General features: G+C 41.7%; 2 protein-coding genes across 12 annotated transcripts in view; one reads left to right on the top strand and one right to left on the bottom strand.

Annotated features, from left to right (window-relative positions):
• ARFGEF1 (ARF guanine nucleotide exchange factor 1) overlaps positions 1 to 4,476 on the top strand; it is an 82,676-nt gene extending 78,200 nt beyond the window's left edge. For both annotated transcript variants that reach the window (XM_031604866.2, XM_090137670.1), the window contains 5 exons: positions 676 to 815; positions 1,167 to 1,335; positions 1,956 to 2,094; positions 2,874 to 2,991; positions 3,713 to 4,476. In XM_031604866.2, coding sequence (XP_031460726.2) covers positions 676 to 815; positions 1,167 to 1,335; positions 1,956 to 2,094; positions 2,874 to 2,991; positions 3,713 to 3,877 — 731 coding nt within the window. In that variant the 3' untranslated portion in view covers positions 3,878 to 4,476. The remainder of the gene's footprint in view (positions 1 to 675; positions 816 to 1,166; positions 1,336 to 1,955; positions 2,095 to 2,873; positions 2,992 to 3,712) is intronic.
• Positions 4,477 to 4,901: 425 nt separating this feature from the next.
• The window catches only part of CSPP1 (centrosome and spindle pole associated protein 1), a 52,974-nt gene continuing 37,937 nt past the window's right edge, over positions 4,902 to 19,938 (bottom strand). For 7 of the 10 annotated variants that reach the window (XM_031604869.2, XM_090137676.1, XM_031604867.2 and 4 more), the window contains 7 exons: positions 19,172 to 19,317; positions 18,346 to 18,486; positions 15,287 to 15,327; positions 13,980 to 14,043; positions 12,857 to 12,966; positions 8,673 to 8,823; positions 4,902 to 6,938 (listed from right to left, as the gene is read on the bottom strand). In XM_031604869.2, the coding sequence (XP_031460729.2) occupies positions 6,712 to 6,938; positions 8,673 to 8,823; positions 12,857 to 12,966; positions 13,980 to 14,043; positions 15,287 to 15,327; positions 18,346 to 18,486; positions 19,172 to 19,317 (880 nt within the window). In that variant the 3' untranslated portion in view covers positions 4,902 to 6,711. The other 3 variants (XM_090137674.1, XM_090137677.1, XM_090137678.1) reach the window with 3 other exon arrangements.

Below are 19,938 nucleotides of genomic sequence, written 5' to 3'. Positions count from 1 at the left end.
TCAGTTGGGTCTGCATTTTTGAGCTATGCATTAAAAAATGAGAGTGAAGCTGCTGGCTTTTGTAGGCTTTTTACTTAGTGCAAAATATTAAAAATTGTGCTCTCCTTACAGTGCTGTATCAGTGAGTAATTTGTCGTCTTATGAAGAAAGTTGTTTCTGTGTAGAGTGCAATAGAATCAGTAGGTGAAAACAAGTATATGTAGACAGATCTGAAGAGAGTATATCAAACCTTTAAGATATTTATGTGAAGCTTTGTGTTGTTGCCTAAAATGCTCTTGCCTAGTGGTATTACTGCCCCAAGTACAAGGCAAGCATCTGTGATATCAGTGTTATCTTTTGCCTCCTCTGCATGCGGGCAGTCTCCCAGCTGCTGCTTCTTGCCATTGCACTGGTGCTAAAAACAAGGTCGCTAATTTGGGTGATTTTATGTAATGCTGACTGTTTGCCCATATGTGGCAGGTGATGTAGGAAAAGGTAGGAAATAATTTTTTAAAGCCTTCCTTGTTAACATGGTCATTAGCCCTGTTTTTAGAACAGTAATTTAAATGGGTGGATTCCGGAGTTGGTTTATGTGCTTGAAGTTGAGCTGTTGAAGGAATAAATTGAAGAACAGCTTTAAAGAAGTAAGATAATACTGTGGTGTTTTAAACTAAGAAACAATTTCTTTTTTCAAAGAATTTCCAGAACAGAAGTTGTTTGCTGCTCTTCTGATCAAGTGCGTTGTACAACTGGAACTCATTCAGACTATCGACAACATTGTGTTCTTCCCTGCAACTAGCAAAAAGGAGGATGCAGAGAATCTAGCAGCAGCACAAGTAAGTAAAATTTACAGGTGTATTCCCTCTTTAACAGCTTTTTCTCAAGTGGACAAAGTTTCATAAACTCGTGTAACATCAGAATTTACAGCTTTTAGAAGTGCTAGAGAACTTGCAGCAGACTGACATCTTTTACAGCTTGTGTAAAATTGGGTTTGCTGTGCTTCTGTAGTATACTGTGGAGATCAGAAAGTTTACTGTTCAGAGATCTCTCCAACCTGGGATGCAGGTGCAATTTTTCATACAGTTTAAGTACAGGCACAGATGAAAACAGGGTAGGATTGCGATGTCACAGGAGCTTAATGAAGGCACTTGTCAATTCTGACCCGAAATCTTTTTTTCCCCAAATAGAGAGATGCAGTAGAGTTTGATGTCCACGTGGATACACAAGATCAAGGGATGTATCGTTTTCTGACATCACAGCAGCTTTTCAAACTCCTCGATTGTCTGCTAGAATCTCACAGGTTTGCTAAGGCATTTAATTCCAACAATGAACAAAGAACGGCCCTCTGGAAAGCAGGTGAGTCAGTCAGTCTCTGTGGGGAGAGATTCTTCATGAACATGCTGCTGTGCTTTGAATTGATGGGAAAAAAAAAAGGTCTAAAAATACTGTGATGCTGTAATTTTATAACCTTAGACACCCCTAAGTGAAGGAGACCCCATCTATATGGATGCAAATGCCTTTTGAATTTCCAAAGATGTAATGGGTTGCCTTTGGGTGTAAACAACTGCCAAGTTAAACACTGGCTGTAGGTGTGAGTCCTGTGTTTTGAAACTGCAGGTACAAAACAGTGTTAGGAGGGTTGTGGGGCTAACAAGTCTGTTCTTGAAATATGTGGTGTTTTCCAAAACACACTGAAAATGGAATCTCTGTACTGGAGCAGTTCAATCTACTCCTTGCACTAAAATTAGCAATATTAATCTATAAATATATAGTATAGATTATAAAATAAATAGTTAGACATATATATTTATATACATGTATAAACATGTATTTTTACTGTTCATATGTATTATATGTTATATGTTAACAAATATAACATGTTCCATACTGTCTATATGCAGGACACGCTCAGGAGAGGTACGAAAAACTTAAGTGAAACAAACAAAACCCTAAATGGGTTCTTTGAATTTCTTTAGGTTTTAAAGGCAAGTCCAAGCCCAATCTTCTGAAGCAGGAGACAAGCAGTCTTGCCTGTGGGTTACGCATTCTGTTCCGCATGTACATGGATGAAAGCCGAACCAGTGCGTGGGAAGAAGTCCAGCAAAGGCTGCTGAAGTAAGGGCCATATAGCCATGTTAATGTTATCTCTGTTAAAGAATGTGCTGGTTTGGGTTTGCTTGTTTGTAGTAAACTTACTTGAGTGGTCCCAGCTAGCATGTGGGTAGGTGAGGGATTTTTACAAAATATATATATATATTTATATATCAAATTCTTTATTTTTTTTTTCTTCCACTAACTTCAGCTGTTTTAGGGAACTGATGCTGTTTGTTCTCATCTGTAGAAATGAACACAGGCTTTCAGGATCTATGTACCTTTCAGGGCACATAGAAGCTTGTGGCATATTGTTTTTTCATTGTTGAGTATTAATTGTAATCCACTCAGATTTACTTGAACATTTTTACTTTGTGAAGTCCTTCAAGCCAGAGTTGGAATAACAGAGAGCTTCAAACCATGGTGGAGAAAGAGTGAAAGTATTTTAAGATTTAATAGACCAAGGAGCAAAGATGAAAAACTGTTCTTGTATCAGCACAAGATTCAGTCTGTCGTATCATTTTGTCTTGCATTCTAACACTCCTCAGAGAGCATTTGGTACCACTTATGTAGATGTGCAAACGCTGCCATTACAGTTAAGTATTGAGATCCTAGGGCTTTGGTTTTCATCTGAGCAAAGCCATTGCTTTTTGTTAATCATGAGACTTATAGTAGCTTTCCCAGAGCAGTGTGGTTCTGTGCCGGTTTTATGTGCTGGTGTAGCTAGTTACAAAGCCAAAGCTCACCTTACAGTAGAGTTCAAAATACAAAGTGAGTTACTGGTTTGTCTCTTCTCTCTCCAGTGTCTGCAGTGAGGCTCTGAGTTACTTTCTTACTCTCACATCGGAAAGCCATCGGGAGGCCTGGACTAATCTACTGCTCTTATTTTTGACTAAAGTTCTGAAGATAAGTGATGAAAGGGTAGGTAATGGGAACTACTTGAAATGCTGCATTAAATATCATTCCAAACCAGCAGTTTTTTGCACACATACTTTGCTTCAGAAGTTCCTGCTGCTCTGTAGGGTTGTGTGTTGTAGAAATCTGTTGTGGCTGCACTTGATGGTTACCAATGACTGCATTGCAGAATGGGGGTGCAGTGACTGCTGAGCTGTCTGAGAATATTTTAAAGATGCTAAAATCGTTTAGAAATGTGTATTAAGTCACTTTTATGCCTCTCCTGTTGAGGGGAAGGGTTAGGGCTGGTACTACTTTCAAAGTGCTTGGAAATAACTCTTTGTTTTGCTTCCCATGTTGCACATGAATCACCTTGACCTTTTCCAAAGCAGTTCTGGATTAAATAAATCTGTATTTAGATCTCCCTCCATTTCTAGCAGAACTGGGCTGAATTATTAAGTGAAGGAGCATAACCACAACCACAGAACGGAAAAGGGCAAAATTCTTCCTATTGAAGAGTAAGAGTTAGAGATCTGTGTGCAACCAGTGAGCATGTCAGAAGGGTTGACAGCTGCCTTAGCCTTATCCCAGCACTGCAAGCTTCTGTTACAGTGATACTTCAGCTTGTCACTTCATGGATTTCTCACTTTGACTTAGGAGGGCATTTAAAATTCTTCACTTGCAGGCTTTCTGAGGTGTGCTGATGCATAATGGAATAACCTGGACTGTTTGTTTGTTTTCTCCTCAGTTCAAGGCTCATGCCTCTTTCTACTATCCTCTCTTGTGTGAAATTATGCAGTTTGACCTTATCCCTGAACTCCGAGCTGTTCTGCGAAGGTTTTTCCTGCGGATCGGCGTGGTTTTTCAGATATCCCAACCACCAGAGCACGAGTCTGCAATAAGCAAGCAGTAGCACGTAGTGATTGGGGGTTGCTCCCTTGAAAGTGTGAACTCCTCAGCTAAATAAAAGGACCAGGGAGCTGAGCCGTTCTGTCTGGACATCCATAGAAATGGTTTCTTTGTGCGGCAGCGTGTGTCTAAGGATGAATGGTACAGATGCTTACACCTGTAATTAAGGCTTGCAACACTCCAGTCCCTTTATTTCCTGATGGATTGTCTGTGGGTTTCTCTGCCCTGGCCGGTGCTGAGCACAGAGCCAGTTTTTAGCACAGTCCTCTCATCAGCGTGGGCTGCGCCATCCTGTCCTGTCCTAGACAGCAGTATAGCAACACGTGTTTGTGGTGGGTGTGAAAGGAAAACGTACCCAAAGAACTCTGTATGTAAAGGTTTGAGCTTCTGCGAGAAGTACAACTCAGGAGAGCTGTATTTTGAAGGATCAAATGTTTATAGTGAAAAGAAAAAGGAGATTATTGTTCATGGTAAAAGTTATTTAGCGACTATGTCTGATATTCTAAGATTTTTTGCACACTCAGGCTGACTGAGACATCGGTAATCATCCTTCTGTGAAAATGTACAGAGATGCAGGTCTGTAATATAAACTCTTTAACACTATACAGTTCTTCCTGAATTGTTTTATTTCTGTATTTTTGATTTGTTGAAAACCCATAACACTGAATTGTTTACCAAATGCACTAGAAGTTTGGGTTTATTTTTGGGGGGTTGTGGTTTATTTCTCTGGTTTTGTTGTAGCCCAGCAGTTAGTGTTGCTGACTTCGGTCAAGAGCAGAGGTAGAAGTACCACGACTGACATAACTACCTGTAATATACTTGTTTTAGGGCTTCTCAGTATAACGAGCCATCAAAACGATGATCCTTCAAGGACTGGAACTTGAATCACTGCAAACAAGTCTAGGTTGTGTCTGCTGTCACATGTTTTTTTGTTTGATGTAGATTTCACTCTGATGTACAGAATTTAATGTTGAATATATTCGAGTAACAAATCGGGCATGGTTTGGGGATGGTTAAATTTATTGGAAATGTATTCATACTGTGAATTGTGCTCTGATGGTTAAAAGACAAGATTGTCAAGCATTTCTGTATTACAATGGATGTAGAAATTTTTTTCAGATGGACAAAATGTATATGGTACAGATATGTAAAGTTTTCTATGTAAAAAAAAATTCTGTACAACTTTCTGTACAATATTTGGTTCTCATCTGGCATACTCTAATCGGGTTATAGGTCAATAAAGTTTTTGAACTCTTTCATCAGTGCAATCAAAACCAGCCTAAGCCACAGCACTTGTTTTATACTTTCCTTTGCCATGGATCCACTACTTGGAACTGAGGGAGAGGAACAGAGTGGACAGCAGCAGGGCACTGGAAGGCAGAGCTGGAAGCAGTTCAGTGCAGTAGCTGGGGAAAAGCCACTGAGGGGAATTAAAGGGCCTGACCTCCATGTAGTTTGCACTCACTCATAATGTTAATTGGGGTGTAGCAAAAAGAGCGCTGCCTACTGAGCTGTTAGTCTGGTTTCTGTCTACATGGCTGTGTGCCATCCAGTATTCAGCATCCATGAGCGCTGGTGCCTTGTAAAACCTTACTGTTTTATTTCCCTGTGGTGTATTCCCTACTTTAATAGTCATTTTTCACTGTGTTATCCTTTTGTGCCCTTCTTCACTTTACTGCTTGAGTGGAAAAGACTGAGTAGCTGTTCAGTGTTAGTCCACAGGCAGCATTTCCTCATCAAGTCTGTGATACCTTCTAATAGGAATTAGAGATTGGTTCGCAAATCCCCAATGTCATTTCTCTCATGCTGACCTCCAGGTCTTGCTGTGCTCCAGCCCTGCAGCTGCAGGGAGAGGTGGGAACACTGTTTCACTGGTGAAAGATGAAGATGAAACAGGCATGATTTTAAATTATTAATAAATAATAAAATTAACTGGACTTGGGCTGTGCAGAAAGCTGAAGGAAGGATTTGGAAGATCTTTTTTGAAGAACCAAGAGGTTTGGGAATAGCATGGTGGATGTAGTGGGAAGGTAACCGTAAGCAAAAGAGAAGGGAGTTGTGCTAAAAGCTGTGGACACTGCTGAAGAGCAGAGCTTCTGCTCAGCCATGGCTTTTTCCTGCTTTGAAGAGGGCCTTGGCACTCTGCTTCCTTCATGAAAAGGAAAGTGACTGACAGCAACTGCAGTTCTAATACAACTTCAGTCTGCTTTCAGATTTTTAGTAACAAAATAATTTATTATTACCTCTTAAATCAGAAACATAAATATATACCACATTTTCTATATCTCCAACACAAACCAAGTTAGGAAGGTAAGATATAATGCTAACAGACCTTCTAGCATACAACAACTGCTCACCTCCCCAGCACCCCAGCACACATTCAGCACTGAGAAAGTGGCCACCGCCAGGTTGTCCATTCTTTTGGTAAAAGCTCAAACTGCATCTCTGTTGTGCCACTATTTGAAAACAAACACTCCTGGAATTTTGCTATGTAAAGATAAAACATAACTCTGATTTAATATCAAATTCCCACACACACTGTTCCTTACAAATTCACCTCCAAGGCTGAAACGAACTTGTATAAAAAGTGCAAAAAAAGCCAAAATACTTCACTGCCCCACTTCCACTTGCATGTAGTACAGAATTCTGCTCTGAGGATCCCCACTGCACTGCAGCTTCCATTTCTTCATTATTGCTACTTGAAATTACACACAGAGCTCCATGCTATTCACATTGAGTACAGCTGGATAAATGAGAGACCCTAAAAGTGCAGTAGTGCCAAACAGAACGCTCCCTTCCCTTGCTGCAAGGCACACATGGGTTCCACACAGGCTGTGCTCAGCCATGTGCAGTGGAGAGGCCCTGCCAGCCCAGTGGCAGCGTGCCCTCAGGAGGCAGCTTTGCTGGGCTCTGCTGCTCCATCACAAACCTGCGCAGCGTTGCTGCCGTTCCCGGCCGCAGCCAGGGCTCTGTGGCAATGGAGTCAACAGAACTGGGCGGGCGGCTGTCCTTGGCTGGGGGGGGCTTCAGCAGGTCATCTGCTTCTCCTAGGACAACATCCTCACCTGCAGGGAGAAGAACAACACAGGTGAGCTGAAGGAAAATCATAGAAGGGCCTGGATTGAAAAGGACCACAATGATCATCCAGTTTCACCCCCCTGCTATGTGCAGGGTCACCAACCACCAGACCAGGCTGCCCAGAATCACATCCAGCCTGTCCTTGAATGCCTCCAGGGATGGGGCATCCACAACCTCCTTGCACAACCTGTTCAGTGCATCACCACCTGTGTGAAAAAACTTCCTCCCGGAGAGACAACATCATCATCCCTACACTAAACATCCTGATTTGCCTGGACTAAGCAAAAACAAAAGTAACAAAGAAGCATTGTTTTTAAGACCCATTTCAGATGTTATGCAGGTCAGGGCCCACTGCAGGTAGATGCCCACACACCTTCCCTGCCCAATGCCAAGAGCTTCTCCTGTGCCACACAGGGCTGATGTGGGCAGACCCCAGTGTACCTGCCCAGCTGCTCACACTGCCCCAAGCCTCCTGGCACAAAGGCATATCTCATGTACCAGTGCACAGATGCAGAGAAAAATGAAGCCACTGAGTGACAGCATTACGGCTGAGCACGCTCAGTGAGACAGTCTGTTCACACCCAAGAAATAAACAGCTTAGCACAGGTAAGCAGGGCAAATGCAATTACCTGCACAGATCGCATTCCAGCACAGCTAGTAACTGTAATGCAATGTTGTTCCAAGAAGTGTGCTTGGTGAGCCCGCTGCCAGCTGCTTCTCTTTGGAACATGGGTCCATTACCACTCTGAAGGCTATTATTACTGTTTTTACAGGTCAGTCATTGATACAGACCTTGTATCTTAGGCACAGTGCAGCATGGACTATCACAGCGATGCTTTTTTATTACTATTATCATATATGAATATGAGAAAGATAGACATACAGCACTTATTTTTATTGTTCCTGTCTTGAAAGACAGTAGTACTTAAGTTTGGGCAGATGCAGCCTCTGTTCTTATTTACCTTTTCCAGCACCTGGAAGTACGAATGGTTACAAAGAAGAGATGACAAAACGAGGGCAGAGAGCAAAAGAAGTTCACAGGGCAAAAATGGACTAATTTGGATGAACTAAAAATCAGCAAATCCATTTGTTTGGATTACAGAAGGAAAAACAAAAAAAACCTACCATCCATATTCATTAAGTACTGAAAATCTGAGCAAAGTGATTATAACAAACTAAAAAACTGGTTGCAAGAGAACCCAACAGAAACAGAAAACCTGTCAGCAGCTGTAATCTCATTCATCTCATACTCTCATGTTTATAAAAAGGTACTGACACTGTAATTACCAGACAGCACAGTGATTGCCTGAATGAAAAAAAGATTTCTGTCTTATATGAAAGAATTCATTAGCACAAATCACATCACATGAAAAATGAAAGGCCGGGCCTCCCACCAACATCAGTCAGGGTTTGCTCTCTTTCCATCAGCATTGCCACCATGCTGCTGTAACCCACATGGCACCCTGCAGTATGAGCAGTGGTACAGACAGGACAAGTAGCAGAGCATGATGAGGTAGCGCTCAGAGCATCTTGTCCCACTGTGCTCTTCTAAGCTTAATCTACAACACACTGTTTGAAGCTTGCTGGAAGCCTCTCGCAACAGCAATTCCTATTGGAGCCAGTCACTCTCTGTTCAGCTACAGGCAGTGTATGAACGCTCGTTCCTTTGACTGCTGTACTTACCTAGAGATGACACAGTAAATCCTAACACACGGGCATACCTAAGTGAGCAGATCTCTGCTGGAGCTCGGTCAGCCTGCGCACTCGTTCTTCGTTTCTGCCTTTCATCTGATCAACATCCAGGCTGAAGTCGGAGTGCAAGGACACGCTGTCAGGCTGCAGCAGCAGCGTCTGGGCTGGTGGGACGTCTTCCTGCAGAAAATGCAACACCACAGAAATCCTGCAGTTACACAGCTGTCCTGGTTTGGCTAGGACAGAGTTAATTTCCTTCACAGTTGAAGATGTGGCACCATGTTTCAGATTCAGGAAGAAAATAATGTTGATAGCACATCAGTGTTTTCGTTATTGCAGAGCAGTGCTTACATCAAGTCAAGGACTCTTCAGCTTATCACACTGCCCACCAGCAAGGAGCTGGGGGTGCGGCAGCTGCTGGGAAGGGACATAAACTGGAAGCAGGACAGCCCTCTGGCCAGTTAGGTCAGCTATCTCACATGACAAAACACAGGCAACGATAGAACTGGAGGAGCTGGCGGAGGGGCTGCCACTACTCGGGGACTGTCTGGGTACAGCTGGCCGCTGGTGAGCCATTGCGTTGTGCATCGCTTTTGTTTTACTCATTCTTCTCTTCATTTTGCTTATTCTTTTTTTTCTTCTTATTAAACTGTCCTTACCTCAACCCATGAGTTCTCACTCTTTTTTTTTTTTTTTTTTTAACCTTTCCCCAGTTCTCTCCCCCAGCTCCCCGGGAGGAGTGCACGAACAACCGTGTGGTGCTGAGCTGCTGCTGCATTACACCACTGCGTTCCTTCTGGTACCCAACGTGGGCTGAGATAGCAACAGATCTGACCACAGCGTGTTAGAGAGAACATTTGTTTATATTTTTCGTAATTATCACAGTATTTTAATAATTGCTGTCCACAATGTTCATTTGTTGGCTCACAGAGTTGTTCTGGTTCCTCTCAAAGCTGCTTTGGTTGTTCTCAGAGCTGCTCTGGTTGCTCTCAGGGCTGCTTTGGCTGCTCTCAAAGCTGTTTGGTGCAATCCCTTTCTTGCTGTACTTGCTCCCTGTTTTGCTGTTTATCAGTGCAGAGGGCTGGTTGGAGACTGCTTTGGGTCTTCTCACTCTGCTGTACTGCATAAGACTCACGATGTGATAAAAGCACCTGCTGTGTGCATAATCTACTGCTGCACTCAGCATTGCTGCCATCCTTGTACTTTGGAAACCATCTCTTGGAAACTATCAGCAATTACACTTTTTACCTTTCCTTCTCTGAGAATCAACTCTTCTCCTCCGGGTCAATTAGAAGAATGCTTGAGAATTGTGTATACTCTTGGGATACTCAAACCAGCATGTTGTTATTGCTGTGTCCCCTGAGCACGTTTCAGGTTTTGTTCTGAGGTTAAACAACTATTTGAGACCACCATCCAGAGCTCTGCCCCAAGGCAAGACAGCTGTGAGGGCATGGGCAGGCACCCAGAACATGGGGCACCTCCAATGCATTGAAACTTCACCCTAAGCAAGTGCAGAGATCTGAAAAAGTGATTGAAATGTTACACCATCACCTGGCAGCTCTAAAGAGACGCAAATCACTACAGCATGCCAGGGCCTAGCCTACCTAGCCTCATTCAACTCCATTCACCACCTTCAAGAGGAAGAGACAGCCTCTGGATCTGACAGCAACAGACCCACAACAGATACTGTGGATAATCCAACCCCTGCAACAGACACCATGGCTGAGCCGTCACAGGTATCCAAGTCTCCCCAGCAGTCAAGGAGAAAGAATGGAAGCAGAAGTCAGCTCACTCAATAAGGGAAGAACCAGCTTCTCCTAAACAGGGAGCAGGAGAAAGCGTCAGAAGAAACAAACTGCTACAGTGCATTCATAAGAACAGGAGGTTGATGTGACAGAACTCCATGAACGAGACAAAAACCACCAGATCCCTACCCCTGGGTGAGCTGAGACACATGCTAAGATTTTAAGACAAACCCATCTGGGTCACCACAGCATGGCATGATATTGCTGCCCAGGTAGAGAACATGATGATAACAGCACAGCACGTAGATGCCCATGTACCCAAGAGTCTTCACGCGCTGAAGAACACCAGAACCACCAGAAGGTGAATCAGGCTGCTAGGATTGAAGTGACTCAGGTAGATCTTGACTGGCAATGTAAAGGTGAATTATTTCTAGCTCAATGGGCCATGCCACTTCAGGCCATCAAGAAAGAGGTGCAACATACAATTGGGATAGGGATCAAGGGGTGGGACTTACCATGGACACTGTTGCACAGGTTATCCATGGATGTGAAACATGCTGGAGTTAAGCAAGCCTCTTTGTATGGAGGGCAATGGCTGAAATATAAATACAGGGAGGCCTGACAGGTGGATTCTATCGCCTTCTCACTCACAATAATGGCAAGTGCCATATACTTACAATTGGGGAAGCAAACACTGGATGGCTGGAAACATATCTCATGCTCCACACCACCGACCAAAATATCATCCTGGGCCTTAAAAAGCAAATCTTATGGTGACGTGGCACCCCAGAAAGAACTAAGTCAGACAATTGGACTCATTTCTGAAACAACCTCAAACACCTGGGCCAAAGAGCACAGCACTGAGTGAGTGCATCACATTCCCCACCATGCACCAGCCTTTGGGAAAATGGAATGATACAGTGGACTGTTAAAAACTACATTGAGAGCAATGGTGCTGGGATATTCAAACACTGGGGCACACATTTAACAAAAGTCACCTGGTTAGTCAACATTCAGAGATCTGCCAGTCAAGCCGGCCTTGCCCAGTCAAAACTCTTATGCTCTGTAGAAGGAGATAAAGTCCCTGCAAAGTCCTGCGTAGAGCATCACAGTCTGGGTTATTCCTGCCTCAAGCAAAGGCAAACCCATCCATGGGGCTGCTTTTACTCAAGGACCTGGGTGCACTTGGAGGGGTAATGCATAAACATGGGAAAGTTTGCTGCATACCTCCAGGTGATTTGATGTTGGTGAGAACAGCCAATAGTTTGTGCCCAGTTCTGAGCTCCTTAGTTCAAAGACAACAGGGATTGCCTAGGAGGAGTCCAGTGGAGGGCCACAGAGATGATTAAAGACCTGGAACATCTCCCTAATGAGGAAAAGCTGAGTAACCTGGGTCTGTTCAGCCTGTGGAAAACATGACTGAGGGGGGGGGAAATCTGATAAATGTTTATAAATATCTAAAGGGAGGTGGGGAGGCAAAGGGATGAGGCCAGGCTCTTCTCAGTGGCATGTAGCAATAGAACGATGGAACGTGGACTGGCTTCAGCATGCAACAATTCAACACCACACACCATCTCTCCAGCTCTGAATGACTGCTACGACAGATGGAGCTCAAAGTCATGGACTAAATAAGCTCAATGGACATTTTAAATTGATAATCCATAGAAAAAGAGCAATGAGATCTGTATGTTTGTATCAAAGGATGGCAAGGGTGGTGGTGAGGACATATTGGAAAGAGTAAGACCTGAGCATGACTTAAATGGTGTGGAATAAGGGGTAGTTATTATGCTGGTTTGGGCTAGAATAAAATTAATTTTCTTTATGTTAGCTAGTACGGAGCTATGTTTTGGATTTGGGAGGAAAATGTTGACAGCACAATAAGGTTTTAGTTACTGCTGAGCAGTGCTTGTGCTGAAGCAGGCATTCTTCTGCTTTTCACACTGCTCACCCCAGCTGGGATTGGGCAGGGAGCTGGGAGGGGAGAGAACTAGGACAGCTGACCCAGACCAACAAAACAGAGATCCTATACCACATGCTGCCGTGCTGAACAATAAAACTGGGGGAGTTGGCCAGAGGGCTGCCATTCTATGGTGGGCCATCAGTTGGCCAGCAGTGAACAACTGTGTAGTGCATCACTTCTTGTGTTGGTTTGGGTTTGTGGGGTGGGTTTTTGTACTTCATTTTTTTCCTCTTTCTTATTAAACTGCCCTTATATCAACCCAGGAGTTCTTGCACTTTTTCCAATTCTCTCCCCTAACCCACTAGATGGGAGTGAAGAAACAGCTCTAACATGCTCAGCTGCTTGCCAGGTTAAACTACAACAACAGCATACTTTTAAAAAGGGCAACTAGCCATACATGTACACCCTCTGCATCCATGTCATCCAGCCACTAAGGAACCACAAGCACTGTCCAACAATGATAGGTTTGTGGCCTATCTTCATATTTAAGTCAATGTACCATACTTACAGTGCACTCCAGTGCTTTCTTCTTTATTCGTCTCCTCTCCCTTGCAGAAAGTGGAAGCTGTGATGATAGGTCAACTTCTTCTAAGGCGGAAAAAGTTTCTCCATTAGCACCTGCAAAAGAGGTGATACGGTTCATAGAGGACAGACTGTTAAAGCCTCAGCTTATCAAGGCTTATTAAATGTAAACATGCAGCATTTGGCTCAGGTAGCCTCAGAGCTCCACGTCACAGGGGGCTGAAGAGCACCTGCAGAGCAGCAACAGCTGCCCTCCTGCTCACACCTTTCCACAGGCACCCATCTTGGTCAATATTACAGGCAGGCTATTTGGCCAGATTCTAGACTGATGCACTCACTTCATCTAAGAGCAGTGAGCATCTCTCTTTTCATCATCTGAGCAGTAAATAATAAATAGGATTTCCTAATTTGAATAACGTAAGACTACAGAAAACACCAAATGCATTGAAGAAGGCTGAAAGCAATACCCTGTGCCCCTCCTGATGTCAGGTTCTCCAGGATCCACATGTTAACAGATTAAGTTGGAATATATTTCAAATGAAAAAAAAAAAGCTCTTAAGCAAAGCCAGACATGATTATTATCAGTATATGGAAAAATATTGAGTTTCATTAAAAAGCACTGTATCTTCCCCATAGCAGAGAATAAAAACTATATAAGATTACTTCCCATAGATGATAAGGAGAATTTCAAGGCACTGTAATGCTTACTAATGGAAAATTAACACTTAAGAGACCTGTGCTGGTTGGTTTTCAGTTTTGTTTCATTTCTGGGTTTTATTAGAAATAAAAATGAATAAAGCTCCCCAACAAGGTGACATCCCAGAGAACATTACACAGAAAGATGCCTTCTCACAAAAAGACAAAGCAGCATAAGGCTGTTAGCAGAGTTGTTGATTTAAGGTGTGATCCATGCAAGTTTACTGCAGTACAATTCCATAAAGATCTGCATTTGTACCGATGGCATAATTTACTTCATCACTTCAAAAAAAAATTACAGTTGCTATACCCACAGCAACTTCTAGAACTTCAATAATCTTCTCAGAAAAGCATCACTATGCTAAATGGTATGTTTGTGCACTCCTCATGTGCTTAAAGAGAGAGAAACTCACCAATAAAAGCACTGTCAGATTCCAACAGTGAATTCTTCAAGGATTCATGGGAGTCATTCCTGAACTGCAAAGGTGAAGCAGAAGACATGCAAAGTCAGATGCCTCATATCTATTACCTAATTATAAATAATGTACATTTAACATTTGCTGAAGCTCTGCAAAGGAAACAGCAGCTATGCAGTGTTTTATACTATTCTATACTTTATAGCTGTAAAAAAGTGCATCTTTTCCAATAGTTCACGTTCTACTTAAGCAGTAGCTTTTGGACTTCTCTGTTGCAGCACCATTTGCTGAAATTGTCTGCACATAGCAATGGTTGTGACAGTCTGCACGAGCCAGGCACATCCATCAAGGGGTGCATCCCAGTCACCACCTGAGCTTTACAACACAGGACAAAGCCAGCAGCAGGCCTGCACCCAAGGTTTGTCCAAAGCTCTGATCAAAGGAGGGAAGACTCCTCATGTTTTGCTTATCCCACCACATGCAATCTTTGGTATTAAAGCACCAAATATCTTCTTAATAAGAACAAGCATTAAGATCATTGCTTACAGTTCACTGCATAGTTGCAACCATTTGCTGCAAAAATTCAACTTGAAAATCACTACAAAAATCAAAGTAATGGAAACTATCAGAGGAAACAAGAGGAAACAAACTTTTTACTGCAAACCATTACTCTGGAGAAGAATTATAACTCTAACATGCATTAAGATGATTTATATTGTCCATTTGCTCAGTAATGTTTCATTTCTGCATGAAGTTACAGTGTTATCCTTGAGGCTAATGGCTGTTCCTTGCAGTCTTTCATCTTACATGGGCCTACACTCCCACAAAACACTGTGGAAATCTGCTGTTCTGCAGTTTGGTTAGTGAAAAAAAAAACAAAAACAATTCTGATAGCACTTCATATTGCTCTATTTACACCTGAAAATAAACCTCTCCTTTGAGACAGTGTGCATCACTCAAGTCATGTGGATTCAGAGGTACTGCTGCTGGCTCGGCTGCTTCCACTAATTCACACTCCCAGCAGCAATTTAACATCATATGAATATAAAGTAAGTATCGATGAATATTAAAAAAGGAAGCTAATGAATCAAACAATCTCTATATACAAAGATAAACAACTTCCATGTCAAGTTTAAGAACCTGTTAATCATTCTATTAACAAGCAATAGCATTAAAGAAGCTCGCTGTCTCGGGTGTAATTCTTTCCTCTGAATTCTGTACAAGCCACACAATTTAATAAGCATTTCTTGTCCTTGAAAAAGGCACAGTAATACTTTTTTCTTTTTAACCTGTTTTGTTCTTACCAGTCCCATGGTTTGTGGGTTGCAGCCAGAAGGAGAATCATCTTCATCAATGAGAACCACATAGAGAAAGGACAAGATAATTACAATGTCATAAGAAAAGAGATAACACTGACACACGATGTGCTGACAAAACTTCTGCTACTACATGGAAAAGAAAAACCACTGTCAATTACTACAACTTTCTTTAAAATTATATACATTTTACTGAACATCAGTAAAGTGTCTGAATGCCAGTGTAAGTATTATTAGAAAAATCAAACAGAATTCAATAGCAGACTATTTCTGAGAACGCTATGATGAATGCATGTATTTCTAAAGGGCTGGATATGTCAGAAAGACATCAATTTGTGAGATGGTTTACCATGGGTGCCCAACTTCTTGGCTTGCCCGAGGAATTGTCTGGGGCCACATTCAAAATATATAATATAGTTAAGGTACATAAGGAACAAAGATTTTTAAAACATTTTTTATAAAAGATCTTTCTTTTTAAAGAAAGCAACAAAAAACTAGCAGGTTGGACATAGGTTGTTTTAAGCAACAACCCATGAGAGCACAAAAGGTTGCTGCATGAATATCTTGGTTTCTCTTTTACCCTCCCCTGTTTCACCTGTTGAGACCTTAGCATCTTTATACGTTATTTGAATTACTGCATCTGACAAGACATCTAGTTACACAACTAGAAAGCAATTTTTGTTTTGTGACATACTCTGCACACTGCTGAACCCCAGTGAAACTAGGACATGGTAATGAGAAAACACACCAGCTTAAACAACTGCAGATGAGACAGCAATTAAACAGCCATAAACTGGAGCATAGGAAGTTTTGCACCAACATGCAAAGGAACTTCTTCACAGTAAGGGTGGCAGAGCACTGGAACAGGCTGCCCAGGGAGGTTGTGGATTCTCCTTCTCTGGAGATATTCAAGACCCACCTGGACTCCTACCTGTGCAGCCTGCTGTAGGGGGCCTGCTTTGCAGGTGGGCAGGACTCGATCTCTAGAGACCCCCTTCAACTCCTACAATTCTGTGATTCTGTGAATCTAAAAATTCCAAGCTATTCATGAGAACCTGAAAGTATATGGTCTTCCTACTATAAGATCATACTGTCTTTTCTAGCGTATTTTTCTTATCTTCACTTTCATAGATTGTATGTTGAACATTTCATTTGCTTTTCTTTTATTAAATATATTTGTGAATTAAGAAGAAAAAAAGAGTGTAAATTACACTATTTATCATCCCAGAAGTAACTGCTAGCAGTCCCACAGACAGTCATAGAATCGTAGAACGGTCTGGGCTGGAAGGGACCCCAACAAGCATCAACCTCCAACCCCCCTGCTGCAGGCAGGGCCAACAACCTCCGGATCTGGTACTAGAGCAAGCTGCCCTGGGCCCCAACCAACTTGGGCTTGAACACCCCCAGGAATAGGGCATCCACCTCTCTGGGCAGCCTGTTCCAGCACCTCACTACTCTCTGTTAAGAGCTTCCTCCTGATATCTAATCTAAACCTTCCCTCCTTGAGCTTAAAAACATTTGGCTTGACCTATCACTGTCTTGTAAAAAGTTGATCTCCCTCCTGTTTATAATCCCCTTTTCAATACTGTAAGGCTGCAATGAGGTCTCCTCACAGCCTTCTCTCCAAATATTTGTTTAAAGCAGGTAAGGCAATCCACACTATCATATAGTATGAGAAAACAGGTAAGCCTTTGCCACAACAGCCTGTAACACGGCCTCTTATCCACAATACACATTGCTTTAATTCATCTTCCTGTCTGCCTCATATCAGACAATAAAACTGCTCATCCGTTTTTACTGAGGGGAAGATGATGAGCTTGCCTCTGAGGAAAATGAACTGGAAATACAGAGATAACATGGTAACTAATTATCTAGCTCAGTACATGGTGACAGGCTATAAATGATGTTGTAAAGCACTAAGGGGGATTGAGAAAGAGTAGAAAGGCTGCTTGAGGATGGAAAGTCCTCAGTGGAAAGTGCTTCAGTGGAAAGTCATTTTAGAAATCAGCTCCTCGTGTTCCAGCAGGAAATGCCTGCTGCTAGTCTGCCCCCACATAAGACTGCATTATCCATTCAGCATTAGCTTACATCTAATCTAATACAACCGCTCGGCGTTAAAACTAATGAAAAAAGGCAAGTTTGCTTTCTAGCTAGTGGAGGTTGCTCTCCAGACAACATTAAATCAGATCCTTCTCAGACTGCCTGTTAAGTAATACTCCAACGAGAAGAAAACCAAACCCAGGAACACACAGTTCTCCACTGAAACTACTGATTTCTTTTCCATCTTTTCAATCCATCCCAGAAAGGGCAAGACTGAACACAACCCTGCACACCCAATTTTGACATGGTGATATTTAAGAGCTTGTAATCAACCCAGAAGATGTTACAGAGATGCTGATTTGTAACTGCAACATTGTATTATTCATAAGCAACACTGCCCACATTGCTTGAACACCAAAACATTCTGGAATCACTAACAAGTTGCAACATCTTACAAGTGGTTTCTAAAGCAAAGTGTGTTCCAGGATACAGACTTCTGAATCTGTGAAACACTCTAACCATGACTACAAACATAAAAGAAATTTAGAACTAAGAGATAAAAGTAGAGGACACTGGCTGCACTATAACTGATACAGGTTCAAAGCCATCTCCTCCAGTGAGAACTAAAAAAGTGCTAGGAGGGACTTACCTGCTAACACCTCCACCAGGTATCAGCTGAAGATTTTTACTGCTCTATAATTTTCTTTAACAGAAAGTAACCAACCTCATTTTCTCTTGCACTGTTCTGAAGCAAGCATGAAGCAGTAATTAAATTCCTCTCAGGGGAACAAGGAGAAATAGTCACACAAATTTCTCAAAAAAGCTATTTGTTACTTCTATGCTTTACAATATGACAGAATTTCAGTGTTCTGGTGTGCTTTACACTTCTGTACTGCAGCGCAGACAGGGAACATCAAAATCAGAGCTGCCATTTTTTAAAAACCTTCATCAAATACAAAAGCAATAAACAAAACCACTGAAATTATCTTGGTCCATTCATTCCTTACCTTCTGCTTCTCTCCTCATTCTCATTCTGTCAAGTTTCTTCTGCTGCTCTCTCAACAGAGCCTGCTGTTGAATCTCAAGAGTCTGGTCATCTTTTGGAGGATCAGGATACATTTGCCTTAAGCCCACACGTGTTTCAGAATCTAGAACAAAGACAGGAAACAAGAATTTTACTTTAAACTAATGTTTCTGAAAAAGAAATTTTAAAGCAGTTACACATTCACAGTCAGAAGAAACATTAAAAAGAATGGTGACAATGGCATTCTATTCCCCAGGTTGTTATGGAGCACACTCTTCTATGACAAGTATAAGAGATGCAAGCTGATATACTCTCACTTTAAAGAGCCTGCACTCCCATTTAACTTCAGAATGAAATCTCCAACTAGAAGGCCCTTACAGAGAAAAGCAATGCTTTCTTCCTCCAAAATCTATAAGGTATTTAGGGGATGTCTATAAATCAAATTAGAAATTTTATGAGACCAGCTCAAACCATATAATTAAACAATTTATCAAATTAAAATCTTTCAAGGCATTCTTTGAATCAATATTCAACAGTTGACAATCATTTAAAAAAAACATTTCTCCATCAAAATTACATGTATTCTTTAAAAGACCATATAAAATTTAGCAAGGTTCCACATAAGGAATGTGCCAGATGGTTGCACACTGATTCTGGCAGTGGTGCAGTACCTACATAACTTATTGTAGACATTTGTAGAAACACTAAGTGACAATGTTTTTTGTCTTTAAAGCCCAAGTAACATGGAAGATGGAGGAAAAGAACAGATGTTTCACAGACTTTCTTCCTCAGCGACAAGATCTACCTACCTTTGTATTTAAGTTCATTAAAATCCCAGATGTTCTGCATATTGACAGGATCTTGTGCATCCTTTGACGAAGGTCGCCTCACCGGAGCCTGCAGACGAAGCCTGGCCATCTCAAATATGTCCTTTGGATTCTTCTCTCTCCTCCCACTTGAAAAGTGTGTAGAACAAGCAAAATATCATTTTAAACTGCAATACTCATGAATTACACGAAGGCATAGTTTAATACTAATAAAGCTCACTTCTTGTACTTAGACACCGAGCAACTATTTATTTAAAGCTATTGAAAATAATGACAATGCACATTATGCAATGAGAAGAAATAATCTACTTGGAATGAAGAAAAAAGAACCTCTTACTTTAAGGAACTGAACTAAGACTCCTGATCTGATGAGTCTTTTCCAACTAGTGGGCACAGTTACCTAGCACATTTTGGAAGCAAACCATAAAGTTTTAAATAAAAAAGTATGAATTTCTGTAAGGAAGAAAGTATTCCCACAGCACTACACTATTTAACAGATACTACAGTCTCCAGACACAACTCACAGCCTTGGAAGGAAGGCACTGAGATAAAACTTAGGCACCAGTTTCAGACCAACAGACTAAATATTCTAACTTCCAATGTTATCAACACACCCATTCTTAGACTAAAATTTAGAAAGATTCCTGGAAAAAACAACCAGCCAACTACACACATCAGAAAAATGAAAAAAGTGATATCAAAGTTCAATCCCCATGTTTTCATTTAACACATCAATATTAGACAACTAA

This window comes from Phasianus colchicus, chromosome 3, assembly GCF_987193195.1.
Source record: "Phasianus colchicus chromosome 3, bPhaCol1.hap1.1, whole genome shotgun sequence".
NCBI classification, from domain to species: domain Eukaryota; kingdom Metazoa; phylum Chordata; class Aves; order Galliformes; family Phasianidae; genus Phasianus; species Phasianus colchicus.
Note: the sequence above shows the minus strand (reverse complement) of the source record. Positions and strands in the feature narration are given on the sequence as shown.